Source organism: Anolis sagrei, chromosome Y (assembly GCF_037176765.1).
Source record: "Anolis sagrei isolate rAnoSag1 chromosome Y, rAnoSag1.mat, whole genome shotgun sequence".
NCBI lineage: Eukaryota > Metazoa > Chordata > Lepidosauria > Squamata > Dactyloidae > Anolis > Anolis sagrei.
Genome location: NC_090035.1, coordinates 61,354,189 through 61,370,948, shown reverse-complemented (window position 1 = coordinate 61,370,948; position 16,760 = coordinate 61,354,189). Strand labels below are relative to the sequence as shown.

General features: G+C 40.7%; 1 protein-coding gene across 5 annotated transcripts in view; it reads right to left on the bottom strand.

The window, feature by feature from the left end:
* The window catches only part of LOC137095189 (CREB-regulated transcription coactivator 1-like), a 308,991-nt gene that overhangs the window by 76,611 nt on the left and 215,620 nt on the right, over positions 1 to 16,760 (bottom strand). For 3 of the 5 annotated variants that reach the window (XM_067461564.1, XM_067461560.1, XM_067461561.1), the window contains exons 7-9: positions 11,972 to 12,015; positions 11,324 to 11,544; positions 282 to 412 (exon numbers count right to left, since the gene is read on the bottom strand). In XM_067461564.1, the coding sequence (XP_067317665.1) occupies positions 282 to 412; positions 11,324 to 11,544; positions 11,972 to 12,015 (396 nt within the window). The remainder of the gene's footprint in view (positions 1 to 281; positions 413 to 11,323; positions 11,545 to 11,971; positions 12,016 to 16,760) is intronic. The other 2 variants (XM_067461562.1, XM_067461563.1) reach the window with 1 other exon arrangement.

Sequence of the window (16,760 nt, the reverse complement as noted above, 5' to 3'; positions counted from 1 at the left end):
TCGAGAGGTGAGTTGGGAGCTAGGCAAAGCAACACAGGCTTCTATTTTGGAAATAATAATTATTATTATTATTATTATTATTATTATTATTATTATTATTATACCAGGCCACCAAGGGCTGCTGGGTGGTAGTGAAGGGAACTGGGATTCTGGAGAGCAACATGGAAATAATAATAATAATAATAGATCACCAAGGACTGCTGAGTGGTAGAGAGGAGAATTGGGATTCACAGACAGCAACATGGGAATAAAAAGAGACCCCTCCCTCCCTCCTTCCCTACCTGGCTGATGGGTGACAGCGGTGACAGTGACTGAGAGACCTGCTGGGTCTGGGTCCTCCTGCTGTCCGTGTTCAGCGAAAGTGGGCTGACGGCAGACTGCTGGGAAGAGGCCTTTATCGTCATTCCTGCTGCTGAAAGAGAACATATACAGATTGGGCCTTTATGTTCTGGAAATCCTGAAAGCCTTTGGTGCACATACATTTGGTTTCAGGCTCCCAATTTCAGTAGTGCTGAAATTAGGGTGCAGCTTACATTTGGTGGAACCTTACAATCAAAGAACTATGGCATGTATCTAAATAGATAAATATATCATATTTCTGGTCATAAAGCAGCACTCTCTAGTCATAGAATCATAGAATCAAAGAGTTGGAAGAGACCTCATGGGCCATCCAGTCCAACCCCCTGCCAAGAAGCAGGAATATTGCTTTCAAATCGCCCCTGACAGATAGCCATCCAGCCCCTGTTTAAAAGCTTCCAAAGAAGGAGCCTCCACCACACTCCGGGGCAGAGTGTTCCACTGCTGAACGGCTCTCATAGTCAGGAAGTTCTTCCTCATGTTCAGATGGAGTCTCCTCTCTTGTAGTTTGAAGCCATTGTTCCGCGTCCTAGTCTCCAAGGAAGCAGAAAACAAGTTTGCTCTCTCCCCCCCCCCCCTGTGGCTTTCTCTCACATATTTATACATGGCTATCATATCTCCTCTCAGCCTTCTCTTCTTTAGGCTAAACATGCCAGGCTCCTTAAGCTGCTCCTCATAGGGCTTGTTCTCCAGACCCTTGATCATTTTAGTCGCCCTCCTCTGGACACATTCCAGCTTGTCAATATCTCTCTTAAACTATGGTGCCCAGAATTGGACACAATATTCCAGGTGTGGTCTAACCAGAGCAGAATAGAGGGGTAGCATGACTTCCCTAGATCTAGACACTATGCTCCTATTAATGCAGGCCAAAATCCCATTGGCTTTTTTTTGCCGCCACATCACATTGTTGGCTCATGTTTAACTTGTTGTCCATGAGGATTCCAAGATCTTTTTCACACGTACTGCTCTTGAGCCAGGCATCCCCCATTCTATATCTTTGCATTTCGTTTTACCTGCCAAAGTAGAGTACCTAATCGATGCGGTTGAAGTGGTCGGATCCTTAGGGGCAAGTGACCATGTGCTCCTGCAATTTTGAGGTACAAAGGAAGGCCAAAACTAAGACAAGTCAAACCCGCATTTTGGACTTTAGGAGAGCCGATTTCCAAAAAATGAAGGAAACGCTGAGCAGCATTCCGTGGACACAGATACTAAAAGATAAGAGAGTTACGGATGGATGCGAATTTCTCAAGAGTGAAATACTCAAGGCACAATTGCAAACTGTGCCAACAAAGAGAAAAAATAGGACAAGTGCAAAGAAGCCAGAATGGATGTCCAAAGAATTTCTAACTGTGCTAAGACACAAAAGAGACATGGACAAGAAGTAGAAAAAGGGAGAAATCACCAAAGAAGAATTCAAATAGCCAACACCTGTAGGGAAAAGGTCCGCAAGGCTAAAACACAAAACAAGCTCAGGCTTGCCAGGGACATTAAAAACAATAAAAAGGGCTTCTTTTCTTTTCTTTTCTTTTTAAAATAATTTTTATTAAACATTTTACACAACAACACAAGGAAAGAGGGAGAACAATGATAAAGAAAATAGAAAAGTAGGAAACCCACTTGCCCCCCAAAGAGAGGCCAGAAAAAAAGACCAAAAAAAAAATCGAAAAAAGAGAGCAAAAATGAAGGAAAAAAAATGAATGAAAAAAAAAAGAAAAAGAAAAAAAAGTCCAAAAAAGCAAAAACACACACCATTCTAAAATGACTTCCACTCCAACCTCAGGATCTTCTCTCGATACTTCTCGAACTAGCTTGTATATTCTTATTCTTTAATGCTTTTCTTTTCATAGTCATAAAAAAGGGTCCAATCTGTTCTCTTTAACGATTTTCCGGTATTTTTTTCTCATCAAAAAAGTTAATTCATCCATATCCCTTATTTCTTTAACCTTATCCATCCATTCGTCAATGATAGGAATCTGTTCATTTTTCCAATGTTTGGCAAAAATAATCCTCGCTGCAGTAATAAAATATGTCAATAGTATATCTTCGTTCTCTTCCAATTTTAAGTCTGAGTCTGTAAAACCTAATAAATAATACTCCGGCTTCTTTTTAAACTTCCTTTTCAATATTTTTTGTATCTCCTCGTGTATTAATGACCAATACTTAGATGTTTCTTTGCATATGGTAGAATGTACCGATTTGTTCACTGCACTTCCAAAATTTGTCTGAGACATTTTTGTACATATGACTTAATTTATTAGGGGTCAGATACCATCTATAGAACATTTTATACCAATTTTCCTTTAAGTCCATGGCATATGTATACCTCAACTTTTTATTCCGTATTTGTTCCCATTCCCTGAATTGAATGGGCCTTCTTAAATTTTCTGCCCACTTAATCATACATGTTTTCACCTGTTCTGTTTCCGTTAGCCATTGTAACAATTTGTTATAAAGTATTGTTACTATTTTCTTCTCCGTTTTTAAAACTTTATCCCATGTGTTTTCCTCCCAGTCAAAACCAATTTTCTTATCTTGTTTAAAGTATTCTTTAATTTGTATATAGTGTAGCCATGTTATATTTCCAAAAGTACTTTTAAGTTGTTCAAAAGATTTAATTTCCATTTTTCCTTTGAGCAAAATATCCTTATATCTTGGCCATACTCTCCATCCTAAAAGTCTCCTTTGATGGGCCTCCATCGCCAAGATCCATAATGGTGTAGTTTTGTAAAAGAAAGTTTTATATCTCAACCATGTCCTTAGTAGGAAGGCTCGTACAAAATGATTTCGAAAGTTTTTTTCCTTAGTTTCTCTATTATACCAGATATACGCATGCCAACCTACTCTCAAATCATGGCCTTCTAAATTTGGGCATTTCTCCTTATTTAAAGTCATCCAGTCTCTTATCCATAACAAAGCACATGCCTCATGATAAGATTTCAGATCCGGAAAGCCCAGACCTCCTCTTGTTTTTTTGTCAATTAGATTTGTATAGTTTATCCTTGGTCTTTTCCCTTCCCAAATGAATTTTAATAAATCTTTCTTCCATTTTTTAAATAGGGTCTGATTTCTTATTACCGGTATGTTTTGAAACAAAAATATGAGTTTCGGTAAAACATTCATCTTTATTAGGGATATTCGACCCAGGAGTGATAAGTTTAGGTAGCTCCATTTTTGTAAGTCTTTTTGAATTTTCTTCCAAACTGTTTCATAGTTATTCTTCAAAAGTTGACCATTTCTCGCTGAAATCCAGACTCCTAAATATTTAAATTTTTTAACACTCTCTACCCCAAATTGTTCTTGGATCTTTCCTTGTTTCTCCTTTTCTACATTTTTAAATAGAAGTTTCGTTTTCTTCATATTCATTTTAAATCCTGCCACTTTCCCAAATTCCTCTATTTTTATTAGCCAATTTTGTAAGTTTTTACCTGGGTCCTCAATCGTTCCTAACAAATCATCTGCAAATGCCCGTATTTTATATTCAAATTTACCAATTTTCGCTCCTTTAACATTTTCATCTTCTCTAATTTTCTTCATTAGGATCTCAACTGCCATTATAAAGATCAATGGGGACAATGGGCATCCTTGTCTAGTACCCTTTGATATCTCAAATACTTGTGTCATTTGTCCATTTATTTTCACTTTAGCTTTTTGATGATTATAAATTGCATTAACTGCATTGTTAAATTTTTCCCCGATGTCCAATTCTTGTATTAATATCTTGAAGAAATCCCAGTTTAAATTATCAAACACTTTCTCTGCATCTATTGATAGAATGGCAAATTCTTTTTGATGATTGATCTCATAGTATTCCAAGAGATCTAGGACATTGCGAATATTTTCTTTCATATGTCTATTTGGTAAAAAACCTGTTTGCTCTTCTCCGATCCATCCATTTAAAAATGTTTTTAACCTTGTGGCCATAATATTCGCAAATATCTTATAATCCGTATTTAAGAGGGAGATCGGTCTGTAGTTTTTAATGTCAGTTTCTAAGGATCCTTCCTTATGTATTACTGTAATTTCAGCTTCATTCCATGAAGCTGGTATTTTCTGATGTTTCATAGCTTCGTTTACAATAACTTTGAGTAATGGTATTAAATACTGTTTGAAAGATTTGTAAAAGCCGGCTGTAAACCCATCCGGTCCTGGGGCTTTATCCGCATCCATTTTATTGATTGCTTTTTCTATCTCCTCTTCAGATATCTCCCTATTCAACAGTTCTCTATCCTCATCTGTTATTTTATTTAACTTCATTTGACCAATATAATTCATAATGTCTTCTTTCGTTATTTTGTCCTTAGTATACAATTGACTATAAAATTTTCTGAATTCCTCTATTATTTCTTTATCCGTCCTTAAGTCCTTATCTTTAGTAGTTATTTTGGATATATGATTTGTCTGTCTTTTTTTCTGTATTTGATTTGCTAACCATTTCCCTGGTTTATTTGCATTTTCAAAAGTCTGTTGTTTTAAAAATTTCATTTGTCTTGCCTGGAGCTCTAACTCTACATGGGTTTTCTCTTGTTTTAATACCACTAATTGTCTCTCTATTTTTTCTTTTCAGGTTTCTTTTTTAAGTCCAATTCCTTGGCTGCTATTTCATTCACTAACTCATTAATTCTTTTGTTCCTTTCTCTATTTTTCCTTGATCCTTATTATATGAAATGTCCTCTCAGAACTGCTTTAAGGGCATCCCAAACCACCTGTGGTTCCATACGTTCCAATTTATTTATTTGTAAATAATCCTGGATTACCTTGTTGTAATATTCTTTGTCCACCTCTGTTTTTATTTAATACCACTAATTGTCTATTTTTTTCTTTTCAGGTTTCTTTTTTAAGTCCAATTCCTTGGCTGCTATTTCATTCACTAACTCATTAATTCTTTTGTTCCTTTCTCTATTTTTCCTTGATCCTTGTTGTATGAAATGTCCTCTCAGAACTGCTTTAAGGGCATCCCAAACCACCTGTGGTTCCATACCTTCCAATTTATTTATTTGTAAATAATCCTGGATTACCTTGTTGTAATATTCTTTGTCCACCTCCGTTTTTATTAAATTCTCATTCAGTCTCCATTTTCTACAGTAATTTCTATGATTAATGAAAATTTCTAGAGGACAATGATCCAACAGATCTCGTGGTAAAATGTTGATATCCGTCACTTTGGCAGAAAGCTTCTTGGTTGTCCAAGCCATATCAATCCTAGACCAGGATTGATGTCTATTTGAGAAGAACATATAATCTTTTTTATTTATATTTCTATTCCTCCATACATCTTCTAAATCAAATTCTTTTTGGAACTCCATAAATTTTTGTGGTAATGTACCTTCCTTTGCTTTTCTTTTCTTCACACTTTTGTCCATCTGATAATCAATCACCCCATTGAAATCTCCAACCAAGATCATTTCATCAAACACTACTTCTTTCAGTTTGGAATTTAAAAAATCAATAAATTTTATCTTTGAGCCATTTGGAGCGTAGATATTACAAATCAAAATGTTTGAATCTCCAATTATTATCTTTACTGCTATGCATCTTCCCTCCGAATCTCTAAATACCAATTCTGACTCTATCTTTTCTTTTACATAAATAACCACTCCTCTTTTCTTTTTCTCATATGACGAGTAGTATTCTTTTCCTAATTTTTTGTTGGAGAGGTGTGCAACATGTTTATCACAAATATGCGTTTCCTGTAAAGCTATTACATCATAGTTCAATTTCTTTAAACTATTCCATACTCTCTTAGGTTTTTGAGGAGAATTCAGACCATTGATATTGTTTGAAAAACATTTTATTTGACGCTCCATCATGTTTATTCATTCCCGTCCAGACCCAGTCCCATGTCGCCAAGTGCCATTTTCGCCAGACCAGTTGCCGTTTGTTCCATACTCTGCTCTTCTTTTTCTTCTTTTTGTGGAGTCGGTTTCATTGATTATGGGTCTTTCAGGAGATAACTATACTCTTTTGGTGATTTATATCTTGCTATTTTATTTTTTATTCCCTTTCTTGGAGTGGACAATCTTCTTTCTTCTTCTCCTTCTACCTCTGCTACTTCTCCTTCCTCTGCTTCTCCCATTTCTTCTTCTCCTTCCGTTTCTTTCATCAGTTTATCATAGAATACTTTTGCCTTATGTTCAGATGTCAGCCAGTGTCTTTCTTCATTATAAGTCACCATTATTCCTTCTTTTCTTTCCCACCTAAATCGTATCTCTCTCTTTTTTTAATTCTTCTGTTAAGAAATAGTACTTTCTTCTTCTAGTCAAAATCATCTGGGGAAATTCCTTCAGCACCACAATTTTCTTTTCTTTATAAAAGATTGGATTTCTGTTGCTTTTGTACAGAACATCATCCCTTACCTTCTTCCTTGTGAATTTCACAATCACATCTTTTGCAGTTTTATTTTTTCTTGCATAAAATGATGAGATTCTATAGATTTGGTCCACCTCTGGTTCAAATTCGTCCTCCTCACATTCCATGCAACTTGCCAGCATTTTGATTACAATTTGTCTGATATCTTCTTTATCTTCTTCCGGTTTATTTCTGAAACTTAATTGGAAATCCATTTGTATTTGTAGCAATCTTTCTTGTTCTAATTCCATTTTCTCCCTCTGTTTGTCAAATCCTTTTATCTTCTGTGCCAATTCTGTTTGGGTTCCCTCCATTTTCTCATTCGACACTTTCAGTTCTTTCACTTCCCCATGTAGCTGCGATATATCCTTTTGCATTTGACCAAATTCCTCCTTTATCTCAGTTTTCATTGCCTTAAATTCTTCCGTCATCTTTGTAATGATTCCTTCTTGTTTCTTAATATATTCCTCTTGTTTTGCTGCGACATCATTCTTTAATTCCACCTTTAATGCATCTTGCTTTTCCGATAGTTTTTTTATTTCTTTCAACAAATTATCCATCTTCGGGTTTATGTCTAAGGAGCCTCTCCGGGGTTCTGATTTACCTTGGGTTGTCATTTGAAAGCACTCCCACAACTATTTCTTATTCTAACAACTACCTATCAATTCCTGTATCCTTCAAATAAGGTGGATATTCACTTTATGCCTTCTACCAATTTCAAATTGATAAATTGTCAATTGATATCCAAATCACTGCTCTAATATCAAATTCATTAATCTAATTTCATTTAATTGATCTAACTTAATGGCTAAATATTTTGTATTTAATATTTAATTATTTATAAATTGATTATAAATTAATTATTAGAATGAATTAATTATAGTGTTATAGATTAGATATAGGTATTCAAATTAGATCTTTTCCACCTCTCTCCTTATTTTTGGGTCCTTTCAATTCGTCTGCTTCTCGTCCCCGCTTTATCTATTTAAATTCGTCTGCTTCTCTTCCTTGAATCGTCTACTTCTCGTCCTCGTCTATGATTCGTCTGCTTCTCTTCCTGGTTTCTGCTCTCCGATCATCTAGTTCTCGTCCTCGATCTGTTCCCTCCTGTCCTCTACTTCTCCTCCTGGTATTCAGTCTCTTCAATTAATATTTTGTTTCAGTTTATTAATTTAAATTAATTTAATTCACTGAAATTCGCTCTGGCCGCTCTGTATCGATCTTTCTCTATGGTTTTCCAAAATGGCGTCCTTCCTCCACGTCACTTCCGCCCTTCCGCCCTTTTTTTTTTACCTCTTCCACCCTATCCAGTCCGTCACTTCCTGTATTTGCCTTCTGTTGCCGTTGTCGTCACTTCCTTTCTCGCCAGCACGGTCTACTTGTTTATAAAGAAGGCCGGAGATAGTCAAAACAACTATGGCGTCAAGGTCAGAGAGATTACCCCTTTTGCTTTTACTTCCAATCGGAGGGGGGGGAGGGGGGGAGTCTACTCAATCTTCTTAAGTTAAGTGATAGCGGCCCTTTAGCGTATAATTAAATTATTTATATTAAATTGCCAATTTATAATCTATGTAATTTAATCGCCAGATTCTGGTAGTTTTTTTCCCCTTAATTACAAATTTATTTATATATTTTTTATATTTATAATCTACCGCAAATCCAAATAATGAGGGCATCTCCTCTTTGTTTTCTGCGGCTTCCTTTTCTTTTTCTCGTTATCTCTCTGTGGTCCCCCAAGCTATATCTAGCTTGGCTTCTTCTCTTCTTGCAATAAATGGGAAGGGGAATTCCCGTTACCTGAAGTTGGGGTCTTTCTTATTTCTTTCCCTCGTTGGGTTTCTTTCTTCTTTCTTCTTTCAATCTGAATGGGTTGGCGGCGGTTAGACGTGCCTTTCGGCTCAATCCTAATGGGGTGGCTCGCTTTCCCCTGTGTTGCTCGGACCCTCTCGATCTCTCCTCCTTGGGGGGGGGGAGAGGTCTTTGGGGTTTTCAAGCCCACCTTGGGATTCGCGACACCTTTGCAACTCGATCCGGCAAAGGGGGGAGCCCTTAGGCTCAACCAAACCACCACTACACAGGTCCTCGTCAGGAGCTCGCTCTCAACGAGGCTTCCCGTCGCCATGACCACGAGGCTTCTTTTCTTATGTCAGTAGAAAAAGGAAAAACAAGGAGGTGATAGGGTCTCTTCGAGGAGAAGATGGAGCAATGCTGACAGGGGATAGGGAAAAGGCAGAACTACTTAATGCCTTCTTTGCCTCGGTCTTCTCACAAAAAGGTCATCTTCAACCTCAGCAAGATGGAGTGGATGAGGGATTAGAGGACATCCAACCCCAAATTGGGAAACAAGTCGTCCAGGAATACCTGGCTGCTCTAGATGAGTTCAAGTTCCCAGGGCCAGATCAACTACACCCAAGAGTATTGAAGGAACTAGCAGAAGTCATTTCGAAACCATTGGCAACCATCTTTGAGAGTTCTTGGAGAGCGGGAAAAGTTCCAGCAGATTGGAGGAGAGCCAATGTGGTCCCAATCTTCAAGAAGGGAAAAAAGGATGACCCAAACAATGACCAATGTCCGGTCAGCCTCACGTCGATACCAGGCAAGATTCTGGAAAAGATTGTTAAGGAAGTGGTCTGCAAACACTTAGAAACAAATGCGGTCATCGCTAATAGTCAAAATGGATTTATCAAAAACAAGGCATGCCAGACTAATCTGATCTCTTTTTTCGATAGAGTTACAAGCTGGGTAGATGCAGGGAATGCCGTGGATTTGGCGTACCTGGATTTCAGTAAGGCCTTCGACAAGGTCCCCCATGACCTTCTGGCAAACAAACTAGTCCAATGTGGGCTAGGCAAAACTACAGTGAGGTGGATCTGTAATTGGTTAAATGGACGAACCCAGAGGGTGCTCACCAATGCTTCCTCTTCATCTTGGAAAGAAGTGACAAGTGGAGTGCCGCAGGGTTCTGTCCTGGGCCCGGTCCTGTTCAACATCTTTATTAATGACTTAGATGAAGGGCTAGAAGGCATGATCATCAAGTTTGCAGACGACACCAAATTGGGAGGGATAGCCAATACTCCAGGGGACAGGAGCAGGATTCAAAACGATCTTGACAGATTAGAGAGATGGGCCGAAACTAACAAAATGAAGTTCAACAGTGACAAATGCAAGATACTCCACTTTGGCAGGAAAAACGAAATGCAAAGGTACAAAATGGGGGATGCCTGGCTCGAGAGCAGTACCTGTGAAAAACATCTTGGAGTCCTCATGGACAACAAGTTAAACATGAGCCAACAATGTGATGTGGCGGCAAAAAAAGCCAATGGGATTTTGGCCTGCATCAATAGGAGCATAGTCTCTAGATCTAGGGAAGTAATGCTACCCCTCTATTCCGCTTTGGTTAAACCACACCTGGAATATTGTGTCCAATTCTGGGCACCACAATTCAAGAGAGATATTGACAAGCTGGAATGTGTCCAGAGGAGGGCGACTAAAATGATCAAGGGTCTGGAGAACAAGCCCTATGAGGAGTGGCTTAAGGAGCTGGGCATGTTTAGCCTGAAGAAGAGAAGGCTGAGAGGAGATATGATAGCCATGTATAAATATGTGAGAGGAAGCCACAGGGAGGAGGGAGCAAGCTTGTTTTCTGCTTCCTTGGAGATTAGGACGCGGAACAATGGCTTCAAACTACAAGAGAGGAGATTACATCTGAACACAAGGAAGAACTTCTTGACTGTGAGAGCCGTTCAGCAATGGAACTCTCTGCCCTGGAGTGTGGTGGAGGCTCCTTCTTTGGAAGCTTTTAAACAGAGGCTGGATGGCCATCTGTCAGGGGTGATTTGAATGCAACATTCCTGCTTCTTGGCAGGGGGATGGACTGGATGGCCCATGAGGTCTCTATAAAACTCTTTGATTCTATGATTCTAAGTGAGATCACAGGGAAGAGAAATGAGATCACAGGAGAGGAAGTGAGGCCATGAGAGAGGTAGTAGCCTCACAGGAAAGGAAGTGAGGTCACGGGAATGAAACTATGGTCACAGGAGAGGAAGTGGCATGACAAGAAAGAAGGGGAAGCTAGAAGGAAATGAGGTCACAGGAACGAAATTATGGTCACAGGAAAGGGAATGATGTGATGGGAAAGGATGTGAGGTCATAAGGAAGGAAGTGAGGTCACAGGAATGAAACTGTGGTCATTAGAAAGGACGTAACGGGAAAGGAAGTGAGGTCAAAGGAAAAGAAAGTGAGTTCACAGGGAAGTGAGGTCATGGGAATGAAACTGTGGTCATGGGAAAGGAAGTCATAGGAAAGGGAATGAGATCATGGAAAAGGAAGTGATGTGAGTGAAAGGAAGTGAAGTTACAGAAATTGAAATGTGGTCACAGGAATGGAATTGTGGTTACAGGAAGTGACGTGATGAGAAAAGAAGTGAGGTCACAGGAAAGTGAGGTCGCAGGAAAGGAAGTGAAGTCATGGGAATGGAAGCGTGGTCACAAGAAAAGAAGTGTCATTATGGGAAACAAAGTGAGGTCACTGGGAAGGAAGGGAGATCATAGGAAAGGAAGTGAGGTCACAGGAAAGGAAAAGAATTGGCATTGTGTTCCTGTCTTGGGGGTCACAGGCTTACCCTGGTTGGCCGTGTTGAGGCCCATATGCGTCAGGTTGGCAGCCAGGTTGCCAGTGCTGTTGGAACTGCTCAGGGAGGGGAAGGTGGCTTCTTCGGGGTCCAGCGGTGTTGGGAGGGGCGAAGGGAAGTGGATGTTTGTCAGGTCCGGCAGGGAACCGCCCGTGTTGTGAGAGGCAGGGATCAGTGTAGTAGTGTTCTCCTGGTCAGCGGACGGAAAGATGCTGAAGCATACAAGAAGGGATCAAGCTGACTATTTCTCACTGAAGTATGAAATCCCATCATCCAACCATGATCTTGTGCTTACTTCTCTTTCAAAACCAGAACTCCTAAACAAATAAAGAGCCCTTCCACACAGCCATATAACCCAGAATATCAAGGCAGATGTTGCCAAAGCTTTGGAAAGGTTTTTATGAATTAAAACACATCTTGTAAGACCAATAAAAATGTGAAAAAAGAAATGACCCATCTTTCTGAGCACAAAGTACACATTTTCTCTCTTTCGTTTCAATTATAAACCTTATGGTAATCTTTTGTGATATTGCTATGGGCCCCCAGACATAAAGACATTGGACAAAGGGACACGGCACTCTTTTTATACAACCCAGTATTATCCTGAAAGCGAACTAGCGCCTCACCACTCATACGTACTTGATTCCTGGGACTTCGCAGGACTTTGGCCTGGAGGATCCCGTCTGAAAAGGAGGAGAAAAAAAAATGTTAATTTATAAAGACATTTATACTCTGCCTTGGAGCCTATCCTCCTCCATAAGTGCCCTAAGTTGGTTTATAACACAAACACAAATTACAAGAAAGACAAACAAGATGATCAAAACAAACAAAAGAAAGCATAGTTAACAGGCAAATTAAACCTGGTGAAAACCTGGCACAATATATATTTGTCTTGACTACCCACTTAAGAAGAAAAAGAAGACGAGAAGGTATTAACTATGATGAGCATTGCAATTATTGAAAGCATAGATGGTTTACATTGCAAAACCCAAAGCATCATTATGCTGTTAAGGATCTGGGATAGAATCCCTGCATCATTTCCATTTGAGAAGGGCAAAATCTACATTGAGAAGAGAAAGATAATCTGATAATAAAAGATACACATGTTCAAAATGTTAGTTTTTATTACCTGTCTGCTTATATAATGATAACAATAACAATTATTATTATTATTATTATTATTATTATTATTATTAGGTTGGTATGAGTTCTCTAGGTATGTTCCTGAAGCATTTTCTCCTGATGTTTTGCTCACATATATGGCAGGCATTCTCAGAGGTTGTGAGGCCTGTTGGAAACTAGGCAAGTGAAATTAATATATCTGTGGAATAATGTCCTGGGTGGGAGATAGAACTCTTGTCTGTTGGAGGTAAGTGTGAATGTTGCCATTGGCCACCTTGATCAGCACTGATTAGCCTTGCAGCAGCAGCAGCAGCAGCGGCCTCCTCCTCCTCCTTAAACTTTATTTATACCCCGCCACCATCTCCCCACAGGAACTCAGGGCGGCAATATGAGGCCAAGCCCAAACAAGTACAGTGAACAAATAATGGTAGGTTACATACCTGTGACCATCTTTCTTCGAGTGGTGCTCTGTGAATTCACATATGTGGAGTGTCTGCACCTGTGCGGGCACCAAGGGAAACTTCTCTAGTATAAACTTTTCAAGTTTTGGCTGTAACTCCACCCAGTCCCCAGCAGGGCACAAAAGGCGCCCCATGTGCACACTCTGCAGTTCCTATGCCGCAAGGCAGTGAGAAAGGGGGAGGTTTGTTAGAGGGGAGGCTGGGCGGATTTGTGAAGTATCAAAAGCAGTAGCACATAGAAAAAGGACAAAACGTCCATAACAGAGGAGTGCATGATCCTCCTTGGCTAAAAAGGCCATTAACACAGTATAAACACACTCATTCATATGAGGGCACAGACATAATGGTTGCATGAGAATAAAATGTTACAGTCAATTCACGGAAACAAGGCCACAAAGAGCCTCAAGAGCAGCAACAACCCAGAGCGTAAACAGAGAAAGCATTGGGTATGCATAGTGAACACAAAGAGACACCATCCTGATATCAAAACCACATGTTATCCCCTGCTCTGCAGAGCAATTTGCCATCATATACATAAAGTAATAAAATAATAAAGCATAACATTGAAAACAACACCTAAGAACCGAAAACAGTTACAATATTGTTGTAGGCATTTGGAGCCGACATCGGTATCGAGGTGCTCGGTATCGAAGTTAGGGAGGGCAAGAAGTTAAGATTGCCCTACCAAAGGCCGTATCAGACCTATGCCTAGTGTCCAATCTGTAATGCGAAACAAAAGTCAAAAGGTTTGCCCAAATGGCCGCTTTGCAAGTTGAGTCCAAGGGAATTCCCTTTAAGAAGGCCATCGATGCGGCCATTGCCCTGGTCAATCGAGCCCGAACGACCGGAGGGGGCTGACAATGGGCTAGTTGGTAACACAGTTCAATGGTCGATGCAATCCAGCGGGACAAACGCTGTGAGGACACTGGAAGACCCAGTTTATCCTGGGCATAGAAAACAAAAAGTCTTAGAGTCTTTTGGGACTGAGAAGTCCTGTCTCTGTAAAATAACAAAGCCCTTCGAACATCGAGGAGATGCAGTCTTTTTTCCGTCAAAGTGGAAGGAGACTGAAAAAAGGAAGGCAGAAAATGACCTCGTTAACATGGAAGTGAGAAATAATTTTTGTCAGAAACAAAATGTCCATGCGGAGAACCGCCCTGTCCACATGGAATAGTAAATATGGTTTGCTGACCCTCAACGCCGCCAACTCGGACGTGATCGCCACCAAAAACGCCACTTTCCACGAGAGTAGTCGCTAAGGGCTCGAACAGTGGTAACACCAGTCTGGAGAGCACGAGATCGAGGTTCCAGCCAGAAGTCAGAGGGCGAACTGGGGGATGCAGGTTGTTGTACCCCTTCAGGAAGGACCTAACGAAGGCGTCACGGAAGAGAGAGGTTCCTCCTCTTTACTGGACATGCCACGAAATGGCGGCAAGGTGTGATTTCAAAGACGAGAGCAATAGGCCTCGCTTGGTTAGGGAAAACAAAAACTTAAGAACTGCCAGTATCGAAGGAGGGAACTCCTGACTTCCCTTCTCCTGAAGGAACCCCTGGAAACGGTAAAACAAGCAGCATACATCCTCTTTGTTGATGGTTTGTGGGCAGCAGTAAGGATGGACCGCACCTGTGGACACAGCGATCTCAGAACTGGATCCTCCAGGCCAAGAGATGAAGGGATGGCAGGTCGGGATGGAGAAGTAGGCCTTCTTCCCTCGACAGGTCTTGGCGGTGAGGGAGCTGCCGATACCGACCGCCGGAGAGCTGTAGGAGGACCAGGTATCATGCCTGTCGCGGCCATGCATGAGTTATCACTATGCAGTTTGCCTGCACCACCTGGATCCTCTCGATCACCCTGGAGATGAGTGGAAAGGGTGGGAAGATACAGAGGAAACTCTTTGACCAGTTGAGAAGGAATGTTTCTCTGAGGCACCCCAGTACCACGCCTGGTGGGAGACGGGCACAGAAATGAGGGAGCTGGGCATTCACAGGAGATGCGAAGAGATCGACGTCTGGCCATCTCCAGTCCTCGAAGAGCAGGGCCAGCTCCATTCATGGGACGATGATCGTATGCAACTCAACAAATCCGCCTCAGCATTTTGAGAGCCTGGGAGATGTAGCACCATGAGTGATATCGACCGGGCTACACACCATTCCCAAAGAGTCAGTGAAAGGGCCAGCAGTTTCCTGGACCCCGTTCTGCCCTGTTTGTTCACATAGTACATGGACACCAAGTTGCCTGTGAGGATATGGACATTCTTGCCCGTAATCAGGGGCAAAGGCTTTCAGAGATTTGAAAATCACCAGGAGCTCCAGATAATTGATGTGGCATAACCTCTCCTCGGCCGACCAAAGGTCTTGGACGGACAGTTTTCCTGTATTGCATCCCCGGCGAACATCAATGCTTCCATTGTGAAGGTGATCGATGGAGGGTCGGGATGGAAGGGGATACCTTTGCAGACATATCGAGTTGTCCACCATCTCAGGGACTTTCGTATGGCTAATGGGACGGTGAGGCCCTTCACTATGATCTGTGATTGGGTTGAAGTAGTCGAGAAACCATCTCTGTAGAGGCCAAAACTGCAACCTTGCCAGCGGAGTTACCATAACCGTCGATGCCATGTTGCCCAGGAGGACCTGAACCTGCTTGGCCGTTACCGTGCGGGCTTGAATGCATTGGAGTGCTTCGAGGCGGAGCGCCCGAAATCTTGTTTTGGGGAAATACACCTACTCAGTAAGCGAATCAAACATGGTACCAATGAACTTTATTTGTGTCGTTGGGGTCAAGTGCGACTTTTGTTTGTTCAGTTGAAGACCGAGGCCCTCGAGAAGGTAGAGCATTTTTTGGATTTGTGTCTTTAGAAGTGCTAGTGAGTGCGCTGCCAACAACCAATCATCTAGGTATGGAAAAATCCTGAGGTGTGCACTCCTGAGGTGTGCGGCCACTAACGACATACATTTTGTGAAGGTTCTTGGAGCTGTAACCAGGCCGAATGGAAGTACATTGAAGGCATAGGTTTGACCTGCAACACGAAAGGCCTGAAAGCGTCTGTGTCTATCTTATCGACAAATGAAAATACGCATCTCTGAGCTTGATGGACATGAAGTTAGAAGGAAAAAGAAAAATTAAGGAGAATTGCCATTGTATGTTTTGGGGGCATTCAAATGTGGCTACTTGAATGTTCACTGTAACACCAAAAAAGAAAATTAAAAATGTGGATTTAAAAATTGAAACTTTTAGAAAAGTCTAGTTACTAGCTTTTTAAAATTGTCCCACATGGAGGAGAAATAGGGACAATTTGAGATACGTTTAAAGCATGAAAAGAACTTTGTGGGAAAAGCTGTGGTAAATTGAGTGTCATAGGTTTAATTGCCAATGGGTTTTTTTTAATTGAGATACGCACCCCCTCTTAAGGCTTAAAAATGTCACTAACTGAATTGATATGTGAAAGATTAGACTATTATAGTATGATGTGGAAGTGTGGGGAAATTAAGCATTAATGAAAGAAGTACAGATTTTGGAAATGATATTAATAAATTGTATGACTACATTGGCCTGTTACAGTATCCCCCTGTTTCACCAGAGGACCTCGTGTGGCTGAAAGATCTGGAGGTGTGATCCCCTGGAACAGGAGTGGAAGGGTCTGCCGCAAGTGCTGTTGACGAATCCCCACTGCTGTAAGAGAGTGCCAAACCGTGGGTGGACTAAGCCTGCTTAAAAAAAGGAGACTACACAGCAAAGGACCCAGACTTACAGCAAATAAACTTAAGATTTGGATGATCAAATAAAGAACTTATTAAAACATATATATATATACAAATAAAAATAAAAGACATATTTCAAAGAC